At 47.4% G+C, this 22,384-nt stretch overlaps 1 protein-coding gene across 2 annotated transcripts in view; it reads left to right on the forward strand.

Moving 5' to 3' along the window:
• Positions 1 to 12,963, forward strand: part of LOC146869297 (epidermal growth factor-like protein 8) — a 96,159-nt gene extending 83,196 nt beyond the window's left edge. For both annotated transcript variants that reach the window (XM_085647062.1, XM_085647069.1), the window contains 2 exons: positions 2,514 to 2,676; positions 10,008 to 12,963. In XM_085647062.1, coding sequence (XP_085503188.1) covers positions 2,514 to 2,676; positions 10,008 to 10,060 — 216 coding nt within the window. In that variant the 3' untranslated portion in view covers positions 10,061 to 12,963. The remainder of the gene's footprint in view (positions 1 to 2,513; positions 2,677 to 10,007) is intronic.
• The last annotated feature ends 9,421 nt before the right edge of the window (positions 12,964 to 22,384 follow it).

The following is a 22,384-nucleotide window of genomic DNA, read 5'->3' on the forward strand; positions in this document are numbered from 1 at the left end:
AACCGTCCCCTACCCTAGATACTCCTTGTCGCGTGCTCGTTAGCACTACATGTTCCTGCAGCAGCTTCTATAACAGTTTCTTAAGTAGAGCTAGAGGGATCAAAATGAGAACCATAGTTGAAGCATGTTTATAGAGGAGACAGATCCTGGAGAAGATCACCGAAGAGTGATATCTTACTCAGGACTTGTGCAGGTTCTGAAAGAACCAGTTTCCCTAGTGCATCTTTTAACAAGCATCCTCGGTGGATGCTCCAGGTAGAAAAGTGCCTCTGGGCAAGATTCTATTGGTGAGTGTTAGCGACAATACAGGTTGTGAAATGAACAATGCTGTAGTTACTGGTTGTGGAGTCGGGAGTGTTACTGTTTCAAGTTCTGGAGTAGGCCGTGCTCTTTAGACAAGTGTTTAGAGTTGGCAGATCCATCGGCACAGCTTCTAAGGCATACATCTTTCCTGGTACAAGTACTAAAGTTAATAATGTCCCTCTTGATGATTCTAGACTGAGATGTCCCTTTGCTGGAGGTTTTGAATCAGATGATACCCAGAACCTGGTAGATCTAGATGGGTACAAGGAGACGCTAGAGCAAAAAAAGTCCTGCCTTATAGTCGAGCAAGTACCTTTCATAACTTATCAGTAAGAAGACCGACAATCTGGTCCTGGGTGCTCCAAACCACCTGACATTCCACAGAAGAACACCTCCAATAGCTACACTTGTGCAACACATCATTACTTCTCTTAGTTAAATGCCCATAATTATTGGATTCAAGATAGATTCTAACTTAAGGATGAAAACACAAGTTAAGCCCATTATCACCAACATATTGTCTTTTTGTTCCTCTCTTAAGAAGATTATACATTTTTTTTCACCTACTGGTGGAGTCGATAGTAAACCCCAGAATGACTGTGGTTAAAGCGCTGTTTCTTTTTCCCAACAGAGTGTAGTGGTCCAGAAACAAGTGCACCCTGGGACCTGGGGTCCTATGCTGGACCACCATTGGTGGTGACAAGCTTTTCAGTCTAGGAGCTATCTATGGCACTCCTTCGCATTGGACCTACAGCTAGAATGCTTTTTTCTATAGTTCAAGTGTGCCATTAAATGCCACCTCTTTGTTTAACTCTCCACCCTGCCAAAATAGTACGCTCTGAGTTCAACAACACCGAGGGACTTGCTCTGTATAAATATCCTCAACTCTGTCCTGCCTGTGAAGTTCTTAGATGCAGACTTACTGAATGTGCCCCCCTTCTCCACAATAGGTGCCCAAACACAATCCCTCACAGTCTGCCATCAAGCGGTGATGCACAGGTGTGACTCCTGGCTGCTCAGGGTCAAGTTGCCTGATCACAAGCAGATGGTGCCATTTTAGATCAGGGTTTAGACCATGTACTGCCCTCTACACAACGTTTTCAGTGTAGAAAGCTGTAGGCCACTGGCCGGCACATGCTCCTGTAGGTCTGGCCTCCACAGATCCAAAAACTGCATCCGCCCACATTTCAAGTTGAATTCAAAATGGAGTCCAGAAGAGCGTCCATCAATACCACAGGCCCCGTATTATGATAAGAGTGCACCTTAAAACAGGTGTGTGGTCCGCAAACAGGGAAAGTGTGCTCAATTATGTTGAATGTGCTGACCTTAGAACAGCCACAAAACTTGTGCTGCCCTTGGGGAAGCTCATGCAAGTGAAATATGAAGCATCTGCTTCAAAGCCGATTCGTATATCACTGTGCAGTTGGCAACCCGCCTGCACTTTCAAAAGGGATTAGAGATCCCTTTGCAGGCGTGGGCTGTGAGTAACTGCATTCGCCTGCAAGAGGATGTCGAGTGGGCCATCGGAACCCCTTAAACTCTTCGAGAAGGTTGCCATTAGGGTATGAACTGACCGTACGCCCTCCTGAGGGCATGTTTGCCTCTGCACCCACACCTGTAATATGGCATGTTTGCAAGGGCAAAGAGATTCTCTCATTTGATTGAGGCCATGCCCCCATGCAAATGAGGAAACGCCCTCTTGAGATGCTGTTTGCGCTACATGTGCACTATCACTGTCAGTGTTACAGAATTCGAAAGGGACTAGTGAGGCATGCCAGCGAAGCCACAGATGCAGACAGAGGGAGATCAATTTTATGCTGACCACTGGTATCCTCTTGTGCCACTGGATGCCTCTCATGGAGACTTTTGGTGACCTGCTGAGGCCTCTCGTAGTGGCACTAGCTGACCTACTTACGCATATCGTACTTTCCTTTAGGAGTTCTAGATGCCTTTCATGGTGACCCTAGTAACCTCTTCACACCTTAAGGGTGACCTCCTTATCACCGTTCGTGCTGACACTTCTCTCATGATGACTCGGGGCAACGTCATCAGTCCTATCATAGTGACCCTTGGTGACCTGCCCGCCCCGCCATGTTGACCCTGGATCACCTCCTTACTTCCCCCTCAGGTTGGCCCCTTAACAACTCTCTGGACATCTCCCCTCTAATCCTTTCTGATCTTTTGATAGCTTCCTGCCTTTTATTCTGCAGAGGATCGAGTGGACTGTCAGCACCTTCCAGAAGCTAGTGCCCATGAAGCTGGAGGACCTGAAGGCGGAGCACGTGGTGGAGCTGTGGGCACGGCTGCAGCAGCTGGACCAGGTGGAGTCCCTCAGCGACCAGCTCATGTACATGGAGGAGAAGATGGGCACCTGTGAGTATGAGGGCACTGCTACTGGGTCAGGGGGAGAGGAAAGAACCTACTGGGCCTTCAACATGCAGCAGGGGAGGAGGGGTGGGAAGAGGACAGAGGGGTGTGAGGGCAAAGAGATGAGGGAGTGAGGAAGAGAGAGTGAAGCGAGGCGGGAGTGAAGGAGAGAGAGTGAGGAGAGGGAAAAAGAGATGAGGGAGTGAAGAATAGACAGTGAGGAGAGGACAAAGAGATGAGGGAGTGAGGAAGAGAGAGTGAGGAAAGGCAGAGAGAGGGGGGAGTGAAGAAGAGAGAGTGAGGACAGGCAGAGAGAGGCGGGAGTGAAGAAGAGAGAGTGAGGACAGGCAGAGAGAGGCGGGAGTGAAGAAGAGAGAGTGAGGAGAGGCAGAGAGAGGAGGAAGTGAAGAAGAGAGAGTGAGGAGAGGCAGAGAGAGGAGGAAGTGAAGAAGAGAGAGTGAGGAGAGGCAGAGAGATGGAGTGAGGAAGAGAGAGTGAGGAAAGGCCGAGAGAGGAGGGAGTGAAGAAGAGAGAGTGAGGAGAGGCAGAGAGAGGAGGGAGTGAAGAAAGAATGAGGAAAGGCAGAGAGAGGAGGAAGTGAAGAAGAGAGAATGAGGAGAGGCAGAGAGAGGAGGGAGTGAAGAAGAGAGAGTGAGGAAAGGCAGAGAGAAGAGGGAGTGAAAAAGAGAGAGTGAGGAGAGGCAGAGAGAGGAGGGAGTGAAGAAGAGAGAATGAGGAAAGGCAGAGAGAGGAGGAAGTGAAGAAGAGAGAGTGAGGAGAGGGCAAAGAGATGAGGGAGTGAGGAAGAGAGAGTGAGGAAAGGCAGAGAGAGGGGGGAGTGAAGAAGAGAGAGTGAGGACAGGCAGAGAGAGGCGGGAGTGAAGAAGAGAGAGTGAGGAGAGGCAGAGAGATGGAGTGAGGAAGAGAGAGTGAGGAAAGGCAGAGAGAGGAGGGAGTGAAGAAGAGAGAGTGAGGAGAGGCAGAGAGAGGAGGAAGTGAAGAAGAGAGAGTGAGGAGAGGCAGAGAGATGGAGTGAGGAAGAGAGAGTGAGGAAAGGCCGAGAGAGGAGGGAGTGAAGAAGAGAGAGTGAGGAGAGGCAGAGAGAGGAGGGAGTGAAGAAAGAATGAGGAAAGGCAGAGAGAGGAGGAAGTGAAGAAGAGAGAATGAGGAGAGGCAGAGAGAGGAGGGAGTGAAGAAGAGAGAGTGAGGAAAGGCAGAGAGAAGAGGGAGTGAAAAAGAGAGAGTGAGGAGAGGCAGAGAGAGGAGGGAGTGAAGAAGAGAGAATGAGGAAAGGCAGAGAGAGGAGGAAGTGAAGAAGAGAGAGTGAGGAGAGGGCAAAGAGATGAGGGAGTGAGGAAGAGAGAGTGAGGAAAGGCAGAGAGAGGGGGAGTGAAGAAGAGAGAGTGAGGACAGGCAGAGAGAGGCGGGAGTGAAGAAGAGAGAGTGAGGAGAGGCAGCGAGAGGAGGGAGTGAAGAAGAGAGAATGAGGAAAGGCAGCGAGAGGAGGGAGTGAAGAAGAGAGAGTGAGGAAAGGCAGAGAGAGGGGGGAGTGAAGAAGAGAGAATGAGGAACGGCAGAGAGAGGGGGGAGTGAAGAAGAGAGAATGAGGAAAGGCAGAGAGAGGAGGAAGTGAAGAAGAGAGAATGAGGAGAGGCAGAGAGAGGAGGGAGTGAAGAAGAGAGAGTGAGGAAAGGCAGAGAGAAGAAGGAGTAAAGAAGAGAGAGTGAGGAGAGGCAGCGAGAGGAGGGAGTGAAGAAGAGAGAATGAGGAAAGGCAGAGAGAGGGGGGAGTGAAGAAGAGAGAATGAGGAGAGGCAGAGAGAGGAGGGAGTGAAGAAGAGAGAGTGAGGAAAGGCAGAGAGAAGAGGGAGTAAAGAAGAGAGAGTGAGGAGAGGCAGCGAGAGGAGGGAGTGAAGAAGAGAGAATGAGGAAAGGCAGAGAGAGGAGGAAGTGAAGAAGAGAGAGTGAGGAGAGGCACAGAGAGGAGGGACTGAAGAAGAGAGGGTGAGGAGAGGCAGAGAGAGGAGCGAGAGAAGAAGAGAGAGTGAGGAAAGGCAGGGAGTGAAGAAGAGAGAGTGAGGAGAGAGAATAGAGGTGAGGGAGTGAGGAAGAGAGTGAGGAGAGGCAGAGAGGGGAGGGAGAGAGAGTGCTGAGAGGCAGAGAAAGAAGGGAGTGAACTTTTCTAACATAACATAACAAGAAGAGAGAGTGAGGAGAGGCAGAGAGAGGAGGGAGTGAAGAAGAGAGAGTGAGGAGAGGCAGAGAGATGAAGGAGTGAGGAAGAGAGAGTGAGGAGAGAGCAAAGAGGTGAGGGAGTGAGGAAGAGAGAGTGAGGAGAGGCAGAGAGGGGAGGGAGAGAGAGTGCTGAGAGGCAGAGAAAAAAGGGAGTGAAGAAGAGAGAGTGAGGAGAGGCAGAGAGATGAGGGAGTGAAGGAGAGAGGCAGAGAGAGGAGGGAGTAAAGAAGAGAGAATCAGGTGAAGGAAGGGATTGAAGAAGAGAGAACAGAGAGGAAACGAAGGGAATATAGTGAAGGAGAGAGGAGGGAAGAGAGGTGAGAAAAGGATGATGGGAATAAGGAAGGAGAGAGAAGGAGTGAACAGGGCTGAAAGTGGGAGGAGTAAAGGAGAAGTTTAGACGAGGGAATGGGCTGAAGGAGTGGACACCAGAGTCGGATTGGTAAGGCGGGCACTTGGGCAATGGCCGAGGGGCCGGGATCCGAGGTCCCGCTGTGGGCTTCTTTTTTGGGCAGCCTGGGGTGGGGTGATTTGGCTGGTGTCTACGTTGTTTGGATGCAGCCAATGGGTCCCTGAGTGGCCTTTCTGCGGCAGATGGGCGTCCATTACCTCCCTTTTATCAACGGGCAGAGGTGTCACTCCCTTTCTCTCGCTGGGCCGGACCATTAATGTATGCAGATTGAGAGGGGGCAGGGGGCCTGAGCAAAAGTGGCCTCACTTGTTTTCAGGTGTGTTTCACCAGAGTGAATTAATCCATGCATTGTTTTGCGGAAAGGCGATTTTTTTTAAAAAAAATGTTTTTATTGTTTTTTAATAAAACATCAAAACAACTCAGCAGATACATCTCAGTCAGCATCCATTCGTTACAAGTGACAAGATTTACAAATGATAAGGATACAAAATTAGCAAAATCACGATTCCCCTGCACGGCCCGGTGGTTCTACCCCCCCCGTACTAGATATCTCACAGGTCCCTTGGTTAAGTGTGGACCTAGGAGAGCGAACCCCTCGCCCTTGCCCTGTTTCAGATGTTGTCCAGTGCATCCCCATGTCTTGTAATAGCTTAGCCATGGCTGCCAAATTTTCACAAAGTTTCGCGGGCAACCCCTCGCTTTATATACAGTCTTTTCGGCTCCCATATTCATATCCATACCACTCCGCCACTCCTTCAATGTGGGAAGCTCAGGTCTTCCCCAGTGCTTAGCTATATCCTGTTTAGCCACTATGAGACTAAGGTTACTAAGAAGAAGTTGGTACCTAGAAATGTCAACGTCTGTGTAAATATATTTAGTTCTTACACAATCCATGTCCAGTAACTATGTATTTGTTGACAGTCCCATAACATATGAATGAAGGAGCCTCTTGCTGCACTACATCGCAGACACTCTGGCGTTTCTGCCCTGCCCATCGCATGCAGTTTCGCCCGGTCGTAGTATGCCCTGTGTAGGATTTTGAACTGAACCAGTCGCAGTCTGAGCTTATTCACCACCTCTCTAGGGTGCATCAAGGCCATCTCCCAGTCAATCAAAAGAGACACAATTGATGGACGGAATCTCCCAGTCTATATCTTCTAGTGTACCTTAAAGGTCTTCCTACTTACCCCGGAGTGTCATTAGTCTGTCAGGCATATTATTTATTAGAGTTTTGTAGGTCCAGGAGACCACTTTCTCCTGTATCTCTTCCTGTAATAGCCGACCCTCTAACGGGGCATAGTCCAGGAGATCTACAATATCAGGTTTCTGTGCCTACCAGGTGTGTCGGAATTGAACGTATTTATAGTGCTGTGTAGCCGTCAAGCTATATTTCACTTGTAGGTCTGCTAACGTCATCAGTGTGTCCTGTCGTGTTATGTCTCCCAAGGTAGTGATGCCTATAACATCCCATCCTTTAAACCCCCTCAATTTTGCAAGTTCAGGTAACCGTCAACCCTCCCATAGGGGTGTGGCTCTATTTAGCCTTTTTTCCAATTGCATCACTCATTCGGCCTCCCTCCATGCCTCGATCGCTCTTTGCGTGTCTGGTAGTAGGCTTCTCGTTCCTTGGCCCCCATAGATGTAGTGGAGGTGTGAGCGTTTGTGAAATTGGAGTCTCTCTACGGCACATGTCCCCATTCGTTGGTAACCACAAGGTGTGCCGCCCTATAGTATGCCCTGACATATGGTAAAGGCAGCTTGTCACGTTTTTGGAAATGTAGAGTCCCAAATATTTGAAGCCTCCCTCAGCCATCGGCAGACCCGCTGGTATAGACTGCATGTCAACGTGGCCCCCTATCGGGTATAAGACCGACTTCCCCCAGTTAATCTTATATTCTGCCTGCCTACCATATTCTTCAATTACGTTCAGAATAATTGGGAGTGTCTTATCCGGGTTTTGTTATATACAACAGAATATCATCTGCATACAGTTCATCTAGCAGCTGACCCTTGGGGTCCCGGAACCTTGTCAGGTCTGGGTGCGTTCTGATCAGACACGCTAGGGTTCGAGAACAAGCGAAAAAAGGAGGGGGGACAGCAGGCAACCCTGTCTAGACCCCCGCCGGATGGGAAACTCAGCCGATTTAACGCCATTTACTCGTACTCTAGCCCTGGGATTTGTGTACAGGAGATCGACCCACGCCCGGAAGTTGTGTCCGAAGCCCAATTTTAAGAGGACCCATCTCATGAAGGGCCAGTGTACTGTATCAAATGTAGGCCTGGGCATAGTTCGCAGAGTTTTGCTACGTGGAACTCCGCAAAGTTACAAAAAAATCTGCAAAGTTACGCAAGTGGCGGAGTGCAGTGTGAACTGCAGTTTGTGCTGGTAGTCCTGTCGCTCGGGTAGAAATTCTACCCGAGCGGCAGCTTGCGCTCGCGAACTTACCGTTCGCGAACTTACTGGTCGCGAACTTACCGTTCGCGAGCAGGGAAAAAACTCTGCTGCACATCGCGAAGCGGAGTTTTCTGCACTCCGTGAGCTCCGCGTAGTGTGGAGTGCAAAAAACTCCGCAAACGGAGCGAAGTTCACCGCCCAGGCCTAACCAAATGCCTTTTCGGTGTCGAGTGATAATAGCAGATGGGGAGTTTCACTTTCCTTAGTCACATCTAGCCAGTATGCCAGTCTACGAAGGTTGACACACGTGGCGCGTTTGGGCATGAAGCCTGACTGGTCCTTGTGTACCAGGGCTGCTGTGACTGTCAAAAGGCGTGTCACCAGTATGGAGGTCAATATCTTGGTTTCGACATTGAGGAGCGAAATCGGACTGTAAGAACCACAGCAATCCGGGGGCTTACCCGGTTTTGGTATGACCACAACCGTGGCTTGACAGAGGTCTGGGGGAGTGCACCCTCCTCTTTTGCCGCTAGAAACAGATTTAGGAGCCGTGGGGCCAGGATACTACTATTGTGTTTGAAGACTTCCCCTGGGAGTCCGTTCGACCCCGGGGTTTTCCCCTACTTCTGCTTGGCAATGGCAGCATTGACTTCTTCCAGAGTAATGTCCTCGTCTAGGGCCTCCGTGTCTTCAGTTCGCAGGGTGGGCACGGCTATCACAGTGAGATAGTCGTCTATGCAGCTCTTGTCCGTCGTCGAGCAGGCCACGTACAGGTTGGCATAATAGTTCCCGAACACTGCCGCAATCGTGGGTGCCGTCATGTGTTGTATACCCCCCTCTTCAATTTGAGCTACACAGTTTGTTTCTCGGTCTTTCCGACTCAACCATGCTAGTAGCCACCCCGCTCTGTCCCCGGTCTCATACAGTCTGTGGTGAGTGGCCAGAATTTGTGTGCGGACTTCTCTTTCCGCTAGGGCCCGGAATTCCCTCCGTGTGACCTCCAATCGTCTAAGCTTCTCTGCCTTGTTAACTGGCGATATTTCTTTTTCTAATTCTAACAATTTACTCTCTAGGTCTCGTATTTGCAGCGTTTCATTTCTATGCTTACGGGCTACTACGTCTTGCATTCTCCCTCTGAGCACTGCCTTGTAGGCCTCCCAGAGGGTGGCCTCCGAAGACACGGACCCTTCATTATCTTGAAAAAATAGTTTGGTCTCTATGACAACGGCCTCTGCTACCTTTTTATCGCGTAGCTCCCAAGCGTTCAATTTCCAGTCTGATTTGGACCTCTGTTCCCTACCCACAACTGTCCTGCAGCTGTAATGGGGAATGATCGGAGATGCCTCTCGTTAGATATTCCGTGTCTACGATGACTTGGATTTCCCCCGCTGGGGCAAAGAGGTAGTCAAGCCGGGAAAAGGTCTTACGTGCCCCTGAGAAAAACGAGTAGCTACGGTCAAATGGATGGTGGCGGCGCCAGAGACCCGTCAGGCCTAGTGAGTTCACAAGGTCCGCCAGGGGGTAGACACCCGAGTGCCTGCCACTGGATGGGATCTATCAACAAGTGGGTTCATCACATCGTTAAAGTCACCCCCTATTATATGAGTTTGAGTCTAACAGTATGATAGCCACGGCCTGTAGCGTCTGGAGCTGCAAATGCGGTAGAGCATAAACACTAATCGGTGTGAATTCCCCCTGTCCCCACGTGCCTCAGACCGCTGATTATGTGCCCCCAGAGTGCACCCATGTCTTAACTACGTGGAAAGGTCGAGTTTTCTTAATGAGGGCGGCTACTCCTCGGGCACCGGGGGAGAATACCCAATCCAACCCTGGTGGAGACTGGAGGGAAATGTGATGTGTGAAGAGGAGTGAAGGTAGAGGTTATTGGAAATGGTGAGTAAGAGTGAGAGGTGGGATGAGGATAAGGTAAGGGTGTGAGGGGGGAATCTGGGCATGAGTGAGGTGACAGCAGATGGAGAGCGAAGAACGAGTTAAAGCGTGAGTGAGAGGACGGAGTGAGGAGAAGGTGGAGAGTAAAAGCAGGGATGTGGAGAAGGCAGATGGAGGGAGGGAGGGGGGTCCTGTATTGTGTGACCACAGGCAGCTTATCACGTGTAAAGCTGACATGCACCCTCGATGCTTGTGTTGAATTTCGAATACTCTATTGTAAGGGAGAATAAATCCCACCACTAACCTGGGTTAGATCTCCAGTTTAAATGGGCACTCCTCCTGCAGCGTTGCCCTCACTGTCCTCTCTCCCTTTCTCTGTGTCTGTCTGTCCCTGTCCCTTACACAGGCGCCTGCAAAGACAACGAGACAGCGCTCAAAGTGGACCTGAACAGTCGGTGAAGACCCCTTCGACCATCCACCAGCGCCACCCATCGAGTTCTAGGAGAAGTGATTCATTGTTTATAGACACCCACTCTATCCCTGAGATCCCCTGTACCCTTCCTCTCCAAGACTCGGTGTGTATCCCCTCTCTGTCCCTTCTCTGCACTTCTTCCTCTATCCAACACTCCGTGTACACCTCCCTTGTCTCTCGCCAGAGGCCCTGATGCTCCCCATGACTCCCTGTACATCTCTCCTCTCTCTCCAGTGACCCTACAAGTGCTTAATTTGAGCCGGTGGTTTCCGGTGCTGGGCACCAGCACTTAGTTGTTAGCACCTGCACTTATGACATGGCGGTGCTCTTTGTATAATTTAGAGATGAGCACACTAGCAGTTGTTTTTTTAATAAAATGCATATTAAAATTGCTAATACCTGCCATCCATGCTGTTCTTAAAGCTTTGGGGGCCTGGGATAGTCTGAACTGTCACACTTGTAGGAATGTGATGGTCAGTAGTTGTGCTGGCAGCACTGACAGGAGCAATGGGTGGTGCAAGCTGCAGTGGCCTCCTGGCAGGGCTCTGGCACATTTTAATTTTTTTTTACAAATTAAGCACTGCCGGGCCTTTTCTCTCCCCAGAGGCTATGTTCGCTCCCCATGGCTCTTTGTACATCCCTCCTCTTTCCAGCGGCCCTTCTAACTCCCTATAACTCCCCGCACATGTCTCCTCACTTCTCTGTGGGCCCTTATAGCTCTTTCACCAAGACCCTTCCATCCTATGCTGCGCTCCACCCAAGAGACTCCGCTCCTCAAAGACCCTCCCATCCTATGGTGCGCTCCACCCAAGAGACTCTGCTCCTCAAAGACCCTCCCATCCTATGCTGCGCTCCACCCAAGAGACTGTGCTCCTCAAAGACCCTTCCTTCCTATGCTGCCCTCCACCCAAGAGACACTGCTCCTCAAAGACCCTTCCAACCTATGCTGCACTCCACTCAAGAGACTCCGCTCCTCAAAGACCCTTCAATCCTATGCTGCGCTCCACCCAAGATACTCCACTCCTCAAAAAACCCTTCCATCCGCCGGGACGCTCCACCCAAGAGACTGCGCTCAACCCAAGCGACTCCTCTCCTCAAAGACCCTTCCATCCTATGCTGCGCTCCACCCAAGAGACTCCGCTCCTCAAAGACCCTCCCATCCTATGCTGCGCTCCACCCAAGAGACTGTGCTCCTCAAAGACCCTCTCATCCTATGGTGCGCTCCACCCAAGAGACTCCGCTCCTCAAAGACCCTCCCATCCTATGCTGTGCTCCACCCAAGAGACTCCGCTCCTCAAAGACCCTCCCATCCTATGCTGCGCTCCACCCAAGAGACTCCGCTCCTCAAAGACCCTCCCATCCTATGCTGCGCTCCACCCAAGAGACTGTGCTCCTCAAAGACCCTTCCTTCCTATGGCGCCCTCCACCCAAGAGACACTGCTCCTCAAAGACCCTTCCAACCTATGCTGCACTCCACTCAAGAGACTCCGCTCCTCAAAGACCCTTCAATCCTATGCTGCGCTCCACCCAAGATACTCCACTCCTCAAAAAACCCTTCCATCCGACGGGACGCTCCACCCAAGAGACTGCGCTCAACCCAAGAGACTCCGCTCCTCAAAGACCCTTCCATCCTATGCTGCGCTCCACCCAAGATACTCCACTCCTCAAAAAACCCTTCCATCCGACGGGACGCTCCACCCAAGAGACTGCGCTCAACCCAAGAGACTCCTCTCCTCAAAGACCCTTCCATCCTATGCTGCGCTCCAGCCAAGAGACGCAGAGCTCTCTCAAAGTCCCCCCACCAGGGCTCTGTTCCTTTCTCCCTGTAATGTTCCAAATCACACACACACTTGTGTGCAGGGTGTTAAGAGGGGGAGTTATTTTTTGTGTCCTTTTAGTCAAGATTCCTTCAAATAGTCAAAGAAATCCCTGGCTCGTGAGCAGGAGCTTCATGCTGCAAATGTCCTCATCAATAACCTCCTGAAATCTGGTGCATATTCTAAGATCATTTAAGATGCTAGGCATGTGCAACAGTGATTTCACAGTACTCGGTTTCAATTGGTGGAGCGCACTGTTCTCACAAATGATGTAATAGGGAACTGCTGGCATGGACTAGGTTGTGAGAATATGGCCATATTGGCCATAAAAGAACCTGGCCTTAACTAAACTTCAGTTTCCATGATCCTCTGCATGCCTGCCCAGTGACACACTTCCTGTTACTGTCTCAACTCCCATGAATTTTACCTCTTATGTTTAGCTCATTTGCAAGCCTCACAATCAGCAGATTACCAGGATAGCTGCTGCAGGTAACCATCTCACAGCAGCCTGCTGCAGCAAAAAACAGAACCTTTTCAGGGTCCGGGGAGCCCTTCTCCCCTTTCTCATTCCATTAGAACCCACCTCCTTCTCCAAAGCCCCTGATCCCTGAAACGCCACACTCTTTAATGTCCACCTTCATCCCCAGCCCTCTTTCTCACTCCTTGTTTCTCTTCCATATTCTTTGCATGCTTGTCCATGGCCCTGTTCCAAGCTTGCTGGCTCTCCTATTATGCTTCCTGGCATCCATGCTCCAGAACGCTGCCATGTTGTCTAGCATTATTCAGTGCTTCCGTATACCCCTCTACGCCAATTGCTGTCATTGTTGAAAACCAGGCGACTCAAACAATCTGGGAACTTTCGCTGTCTCCTGCTCATCTAATGCCTGTTGGAGCAACAACATCACATCACTCGGTTCATATCATCGATGTTCAATGGGTGCTCTACACAGACCTACAGTCCGGTGCAAGGCTACTGAAATTATATTTTTTTGCATTTTTAATGTATGGTCTAATTTAAATGTTGTAGTTTAGCTATTAATTATTAATAAATACATTCCTGATTTTTTAAGGTTCCCCAAAGTGTTGTGATTGTCCTGTCATGAGATGAGTGTTTTTATGTGCATGGCCTTCTCTTTGGGCACTGTCAATGCACATATTTCTGCTGCCCTGAGCAAAAGTGACATTTTGGCAACTCATTTCCAGGTAGCAGAAGCCATGTTTGATGCTCACGGTGGTAAACTAGTATCCCCTCGGTGGCGACACCCGCCGCGTCCACTTAGTGTATCTGCCGCAGAAGTGACTCAGCCCATAGTAAGAGCCACTTTCTAGGCATCTAACCCTATGGGAGGGTCTGAGCGAGAAGCCTGATAGGAGCGGTTGCGGGGTACAACTTAATCTATGAAAGACAACCACTGTAGCCTTCTTTTGGCTTGTGTTAGCGTGATCTTTAAAAGCTGACCAATGATGATGAAAGTTGAAACAACCATTAATAAGATTTGGGGAAACTCAGCTCAAAGCACTTTGATGTTGGGAATGGCAATGTCTGACTAGTAAGCGTATGTGGCAGTCCAGAAGACAAAGCAATACGTTTTTTATGATCTGTGAGTAAGGCAAGTATATCCAGGAATAAAGGGTAGGAGACTTACAAGACCGAATTGCGGGCGATGTTAATTGGTTTTTATAGGAAAGACCCCTTATTGTTGGCAGAGTGTTACCATCATAGATGATCTGTGATAAGTACACCACTTTGTAGAATTTGGAAAGACCTCCAATCCACGGATGAATCCCAGTGCAGAATATACTCCAAGTGGTATTTATATGTGTTCGATTACTTAAAATCATTACATGTATGTATCTTAAAAGGATAGTCAAAGAAATAAGTAGTACAAAAATATGATATTGAAATGCTTAAAATTTACAGGCACATGCATTCGCAAAAATCGGCCATTTGCACCCACAAAAAGGCCTTTTGCCATGCATCAAAGTGTAAGGCACTCGCAATTTAAGAAATCGCAATTTATTGTGATTTCTTAAATTGCGATTGCGTTTAAGGAATCACAATTTGCGATTCCTTAAATGCAATGCATGTAACACTTAGAAATAGCAAATTCGCTAATTGGGGCCGCAAAATACAGAGAAATTACTCTGGTCTAGTGCTTTTTTCAAGGTTTCTGGTTACACATGCCCTTGGGGCATGTGTGTGTGCAACATGGGTGCACATCACAATTCCAGGGGTGCAACAGGGTGTCATTTTGACACCTGTGCACCCTTGAAATTGAGCATGCAATTTCCCATTCATTCCTATAGGCCTGTAGGCCCATAGGAATGAATGAGAAGCCATTCCTTAATTGCGAGTCGCAATTTGCGAGTCGCAATCAAGGAATTTTTAGAAATCGCTAATTTAATAGCGATTCCTTCATGCATAGGCTTTTGAGAGTCCCCAATTGCGATTCCTTAATAATCGCAATTAAGGACTCGCAAAAGCCTACTTTGATGCATGTGCCCCATAGTGTTTAAAAAGAGTTTTTCCTTCAAAAAGATCTGTGATTCAAGGATTGTATCCTCTTAGCCGCGTATCTCGCTGCCCCAAGTAATGCTTAATCTAACAGATGGTCAAGTTTAATGGGCACATTAATCATAATATGGTGGAAATTAGGCTTTTTGTGACATAGATGTTCACAGTCAAACCTATTGGAAGAGACCTTCAGATTGGCGTCATTCACGTGATCATTTCGCACTAAACATCTTTTAAAAAGAGAAAGCCAGGGAGTTGTGCTTTTCATTTTGAAACTGCACATCTTGCAGCGTGCAAGTAACTGACAGATGTGTTTTGAGTTGCAACAAAAAAGGGAATTGTAGACCCTAGAAGCTGTCAACTATTAGCGGATAACTTGTGCATTCTCTGCATGTAGCTTTGCCAAACGATAATGCATTTTAAAGATGTGGCAAAGTCATTGTATAATATGACAACTAGTGAGTGAATTTTGTTATTGTAAAATGCTTATAGCTAAACTTACCTATTAAAAATATGCACAGTTGACCCTTTTAGATAACTGAAATACATTCTTGTTGGATACCATTTTGAAAGGCTCATGTGCTGGAAAAATGTAGGATTTGCATGTAGAAAAAGCTGCTCCCCAGTGCATTTTAACTTGAGGTAGCACACTCGTGCAAAATAATTAATGTATGTGGTCATCCTGTCCTATCCAGTAAGTGCCTCCTGGACCTAAGTCAAAGCATAAAATACCACAGATCCTAACCTGTGTTGACCAGGTCAACCAATGTTTAACTTGGAGAACACCTTAGAGTAAATGTATTCAAGGACACTTAAGGCAGAAAATCAGGGAACTTAGGTGTTAAAATATAAATTAAAGATATCATTATATTTTTTAGATTTATATGAAGGCCTCTAAAAACAAATGCCCTACAGAGTTTATCACTCTCGCATCTCAAATTCTCAATTTCAGTTTCAAAAGTTGTCAGAAGTGTCAATATCAGAAATTAAAGAAAATCACAAATTTAAGATCCTCAAGATAAAAGGATGAATTATTATGAATTTCCCAAACCTTCGAAATGACGCTAGTTACTGGTAAAGCTTAATCTGAGAAGAAGAAATACTCTGTTAAAGTTACCATATCAAGAACAAAAGCCATATTGGTGGGTATGTCATCGTGTTCACTAAATTAAGAATTTACTTTTTCAAAATACTGATATGACATTTTTCCGTCCTACAATTTGAAGCATCTTGCAATTACTGGATTCGGAACCCTTACTTTCACAGCACCAAGACGCAGAGTATTCTTTTATTTTACATTTTGCACTTAAATTAGTCTATATTGTTTGATCTACACTTTGATCCAGTATTCTATTTTGATAATTTGTGCTATACTTTTCAAACCATTTTCCTGGACATATGCAACATTTTAAATAGGTTTTATGTGTACCTCCCCACAACAAGATTTCAGTGGCATACCTTGAATGTTACATGAATCGACATGTTTCAGCACTCAACTTTCTGTCTGGTATAGGTCAGATGTATTCATTAGGACTTTCAGTTTATGGTCCCAGTTAAAGTGAAAAAGAAACGAGGTGGGGAGAGCGAAAAAGACTGCGGGTCTGATTCACAAAGGTAAACTTACACTCATGGAGACATTTACTATTGCTTGTCATTCACAAAGGGATTTACAAGTAGTATATTTATGGGTGCAGAATCTCCGCACATAAAAAGACCTACCTTTTTACATGTGGGGACTCCGTACTTGTAAAGATACTACTCGTAAATCCCTTTGTGAATAGCAAACAATCGTAAACTTACACAAAAGTGTACATTTATCTGTTCCTTTTGCAGTAGTCGACCAAAAGGACACATATGGTTGTTTCCTATCAATCAACAAACTGTGAATTTTATGATTCCAGAGTTCTTCCAAATCACTGGCTTAGAGTAGATCTCACATATGGTTCCAAGGAGGCCTAGCTTGGATACTGCCTCTCTGATTCCAATTCTACCCTTGTCCTTTGACTCTTAAATAGAGTGTGCGTTTTATCCTTTCATCATCACCATAGTCTTGGTTTCCTCTCCTCTCTTCTCCCCTTCTGATATTGGTCGTCCTTGTACACACATCCTTCGCACTAACTCTCCTGACCACTCCGACCCACTCTTACCCTGCTCTCCTCCCTTTCAAATTCTGTTTCTAGTCTATGAACGAGGCCTACGGTCCTCTAGCCTGCTGAAAGTGATCCTGCAAGCATGAGATAAAGGGACTGGAAGTGTAGGGGTGAAAGAAAGATGTGGCGTTAAGGCCAGGGCTGCAGACTTTGGAGCAGGGGAACCAGTTTTGAGTATCGGCATTGGCTCAACATCCTGTGATTCTGGGCAAATCACTTATTTATTTATAAGTTTTATATAGTGCTAGCTAGACCCGGGGGTATCAGAGCGCTTTACATACATAGGTGCCTAACATAGCATGACAGAGGGATGCATACAGATAAAAAGCCAAACATTATAAGTAGTCGTACATTGCATAGCAGGACATAACGGTGCATGAGGATATAAGCAACACTTTATAATTTGGCATGCAGTGACGGATAGAGGGGGAGCTCACGTGGTTGAAAACAGTCCAATCTCTACTTATCCATGATGAACAAAGAAGCAGGGAGTCAACAAGGTTATTGGAGACTTGGTTTGTTGACTAGGACGGTAAGGTATTTCTTGAGGAGAATGAGTTTCAGGTCCCTTTTGAAGCACGGGAAGGAAGGGTTGCATCTGTGGTCGATCGGAAGTGAGTTCCATATCCTGGGTACGTTACCAGAAAAGGATCGGGACTGAGTGGTTGTCTTTTTGAATTTCGGAGGGATGAGAAGAAATGAGTTGGAACTTCTCAGGGATCTGGATCTTCCATCTTTGACCAGTTTGCTGTTAAGGTAGTTAGGGGAATGTGAGTGGAGGGTTTTGTGTGAGGCCAATTTGTAGATACATCTGCCTTCAATGGGTAGCTAGTGGAGGGATGGTGTGATGTGATCAAACCTTCTAACCCCCGTTATGAGTCGAGCAGCCATGTTAAGGACTGACCTTAGAGGGGTTAGGTGAGCTTTTGGTGTCCCTGTAAGGATGGCGTTCCCGTAGTCCAGTTTGGATAGGACTAAGGATTGAACAACAATCTGAAATCGTCTTGGGGAATTAAAGGTTTAATTTTCTTCAGGTGTTAAAGAGTACAGCGCACTTTTTGTAGAGTTTTTGATGTGGTCCTTCATCGATAAGTTCTTGTCCAAGGTAATGCCTAGTGATTTGACCGAGTCGGTTATAGCGAGGGAGCAGTTTAGGGCATCCAGGTTCTTGAGCCAGTCATGGATAGGATCGTGGTTACTTTTTGTAGCGAACAGTATTGATTCCGTTTTGTCTGGGTTCAACTTTAAGTGGTTAGCGTCAAACCAGGATTGGATTTTGGTTAGTGTGACATTGAGGTGTTGAATGTCGCTGGGTGATTTGATTTTGTAGTAGAGTGGAGTGTCATCTGCATATAGGTGATATTTAACTCCTGCTTCTTTCAGAATGATTGTAAGGGGTTCAATGAAGAGATTGAAGAGGGCAGAGGAGATGATCGAGTCTTGAGGGACCCCGAGTGTGACTCGTGTTGGCTTAGAGAGACAGGAGTTGATTTTAATTTGTTGAGACTGGTGCTGGAGGTAGGAAGCGAACCATTTTAGTACCATGCCATCAATGCCAGAGCGGCCCTTCAGAGTCCCAAGTAAAACTAGGTGAGTAATTGTGTCAAAGGCCGCAGATAGGTCAATAAGGATGAGAAGACCGGCTTCACCTTCGTCTAAGGCTCTGTGTATATCGTCCGAAATATTAAACATGGCTATTCCGTGCTACACCCTTTCCTGAATCCCGATTGAAAGGTGTGGAGGAGGTCGAAGTCAACAATATGTTTGTTAAGTTGTTGGAGAAGGCACTACTCCAAGGTTTTGGCTAGGAACGGGAGGTTGGAGATAAGTCTGAGATTGTTGAGATCATTAGGGTCGGCTCCTGGTTTTTAGGTCTCGGCTAGCGAAGGCTGCGCTTGCGCAGTATCGCTCGCGAGATTTAATGACTTGGAGAAGAGGGGCTTGAACCCGCCCCTCTTCTCCCCTCTTCTCCATTGGCTGGCCTCTTAAATGCTGGCCAGCCATTGGAGAAGAGGTTTGTCACTCCGAACAGGCCCTGTCCTTTTCGGATTCGGGGGCGTGTTTTTTCGTTGCTTTTAGCCCGGGCGTGTTTTTCTCTCCTCCAGCCAATGGCAAGAGGAGAGAAAGGAAAACACGCCCCCGAATCCGAAATCGCCGCTGCCTTTCTCCGAGGCATTTCTGCTTCGCCTCGGAGAAAGGCAGTGGTGTGTGTAGTATCGGGGTAGTGTGCTTGTTTTTGGTATGTTTTAGGAAATTTTAGTTGTTTTTAAACAAGCTTTTAAACATTTTTAAACGCTAAAGTGATAAGCTCCCTTAAAACGTTTGACGTCAGCCTCATGGGGTACCGCCAGCTTGGCCGATGTCAAAGTAATTTAGTTGTAGTAAATTCCTAAACATTTACATAGAATCTATTGATAACAGTCATCCGCCGTATTTGAAAGCTGTAGTTTAAATGTTAGCGGCTAACTTCTGGTCGAATGTTTCTTTCTAATAACTGATAGTGTTGCTGTTGTCCGTCGTCTAGCTGAGGTAGGTTTCACTTTCTGTCCTTCTTTTGTTTCTAATGTCTATTCTGCCTTGATGGCTTTTCGCGCGCTGCCTTGTGGAATGCCGCGATGACGTCACGAAGAGCCAGCCCCTCCGCCGGCAGCCTGGGGTGTGGGCGGAGCCTGGTGCCAGGGGGCGGGGCGTTCCGTCACTCCTGGAGACAGTCTGAGCGCTGGCTCAAGGTAGGGAGAGGCGGCGGGTGGAGGAGGAGTAGAGCCCGGCGCAGTCGCAGCCCGGGCACCAACGGTAAGCAGGAGGCGCAGGGAGCCTATCTAGTCTTTAAGGACTGTTGGCGGGGTCGGTGAGATGAACCTCCCCCCGTTGGAGCTCACGTGCCTCTGACAGCTCTGGGCCTCAGACAGGTTGTTACCCTTGACCGCCAGCTCCCAGGCCACTCTTAAACGAGCGTAGTGCCACGCTGCATATGTATGTAATTACACCCATGAGTACAGTACTTCCGGCCTCTTAGGCTATACCTGCACAGTGCCCACATGCAAACTCATCACCTCTCTCATTGTCCAGCACCCTGAGGGCCTCGGTAACCCTACACAGTGCCCCCAGGCCTCCTTAGATCGGATACATTGCACGACATTTACGCCCGTTTCAGGGATCGGTGTGTAGCGCTGCACACAACCCAAGGCCGAGATTCATTGTAGGGGAAGCGTCATGCCCCTTCCCGATCCGTACACCCGATCCTTCCACTACATGCTTACCACTCCATATGTCACCCCAAGTCTCCCGAGGATCCTCCTTTCCAAAGAATGTACATGATGCCACCATATTTCCATCCACTTTAAATATTCCACGGGTCCTTCTGGCCTCCCTCTTGTCATCATGGAGACAAGCGGTATACACGTACGCTGCCCCCGATCGCCCTTACTCTCTGCCCTGGCATCTTATTATCAGTGGAGATACCGATCCTTCAGTCTTCTACCCGCAGATTGCTCCCAGAGTTCCCTGTTACAGCAGAGACAGACCATTCTTTTTCTTCTGTCACATGACTGCATCATACCGGCAATACCTTGGCATCCTTTAACCGGCACGGAGCCCCCTCGTCTTTTGCCAACAGAGATCACAGAATCACACTTCCGTTTTAGATGAAAACGTGTTTACCAGTGTCTGTGACTTTCATGTTTCATCATGGTGTCCCATGCTCCTTATACCAGCAGAAATCCCAACAGCCTCCGCCTATTCTCACAACTTCTCTCTCTCAAAACATCACTACCTCACTCTCTAGCTCGCAACCTCACAACTTCACTCTCTCTCACTCACTACCTCAATCACTCTCTATCTCACTACCTCACTCTTTCTATCTCACTAACTCACTTTCACTCTCTCTTTCACTACCTCTCTATCTCACTACATCACAACATCACTCTATGTTATATATCACTACCTCACAACATCCCTCTCCCTCACTACCTCACTCTTTCACTACCTCACTCTCTCTATCTCACTACCTCACTCTCTATCTACCTCACTCTCTATCTCACTACCTCACTCTCTATCTACCTCACTCTCTCTCACTACCTCACTCTCTATTTCAATACCTCACTCTCTCTCTCTATCTCACTACCTCACTCTCTCTCTGCTAATGCAATAGGTATCACATATGCAAAAAAAAAAGCTAATGCCAATAGAAATGACAATGCCATTTATTTAGGGATACGAAAATGATAAAAAAATAATGAGCAATACCATTAGCTCTACCTATAATATTGCCGAGACCATTGCATTGTAAATGCTTGTTTGAATATGGGTGTGATTTCTCCTAATTGAAGGGAGTCTGGGACACAGCCTGATATGAGAGAGGAGTTGACCTTAGTCCAGAAAGGGGTAATGATGTGGTTGAGTGTTTGTACAATTGTGGCTGGGAGGGGGTCCATAGTGTGGGAGGTGGGCTTTAAGCTCGTAATTATATTGAAGACCTCGTTTTCTGACACAAGTTCGAGGTCCGACCAATTCGCATCATTTTTCAGTTGGCAGCGGACCAGGTTGTCCTTGGTATGAATTAGATTTGCTTGGTCGAGAACTTAATCTCCCCGTGCCTCCAAAAATGAATGTGTCCTTGTGTAACGTAACTCCAAAACGCGCTCCAAAACCTTCAGGTCGAGTTCGCGCTATATTAAAAAAAACTGCAAAAAAAAAAAAAAAAAGAGGCATGATGTGGACTAGGCTGCCGAGAAACGCTGGCATTCAGCAGGTGGGTGGGCAGTGGGATTTTAAACAACACACTGGGCCCCTCCACTTACTTTTTTAATTAACAAATGAACCGCTGATCCTTCCTCTACGATATTGCCCATCCCTAACTCTCCCTCTCACTTCAGATACACTTTTGGGCTTTCTGCTGAAGAGAGGCAGTGTTTCTGGGCATACTGGTGCTGTAGCGTTTAAAAGGTTGAAAATTGTAGGGGTGCGTCATATTCACTGTTAGTTGGCACCCGCATATAATCAAATGTGTACTCAGGTATTTTGTGTGTGAAATGTTTTAAGAGCTGTATAACCTATATCGATGTAATTTAGAAGTTTTAGCAATGTACAGGAGTATTGTGAATGTATTTAGAGAAATGCATAGAGTTTTAGTTTATATAAACGCAATGTGATGTTAAATTGTGTAACCTAGAATAAGTGCATGTAGATTGTTTAGACATACATGAAAGGGAAGACGTAAATGTCAATAGCCTGATTTAGGCATGCTTGTGTAACCGAGTAGTGGCCAGAATTCACATATATCATTGAGGAGAAAGGCCTGTTATTTTCTTATGTTAGCCGAGGGCAATAGGCCAAAAGGATTTATTCCAGTAGAGGTTTTCGGCTGTAGTAAATTGCAAAGTTAAAAGATGTGAAGTATGTCTGCATTTCATGATCTCACTCCAGGTGCAAGGACAGTTGCTTCGTTAGTAGAGAAGTTCTTTGTTCACGATTTGACTTATGTAGTTGAAGCCAGACATGGGAGTGCATTGGAATGTGCCAATCGTAACTCCTAGTGCGGACGGTGTCTGGGACTCAAGGCCAAGCTGATGGACGATGGAACTGGACAGCGCTCAATGGAAAATTACTGAAAGACGACCCGGCTGGAGAGGAGGTGCAAAAGGGCGTGTTCTGGGATTTGGGGTTCTGTATTAGGGAAAGCGCCCCAAGGGTGGAGGCAGAACAGAGCAGACCAGAGCAGAGAAGAGTTAGGCGAGGAGCTAGAGGGGGCATTTTTATAGATCAAGCTCTCCAAGTGAAGACTTCTTAGGAAGTTTCACTCTGACACCTTTTCTCGATTAGAGGGTCTCA

The sequence above is a fragment of the Triturus cristatus genome, chromosome 1_1 (genome assembly GCF_964204655.1).
Source record: "Triturus cristatus chromosome 1_1, aTriCri1.1, whole genome shotgun sequence".
Taxonomy (NCBI): domain Eukaryota; kingdom Metazoa; phylum Chordata; class Amphibia; order Caudata; family Salamandridae; genus Triturus; species Triturus cristatus.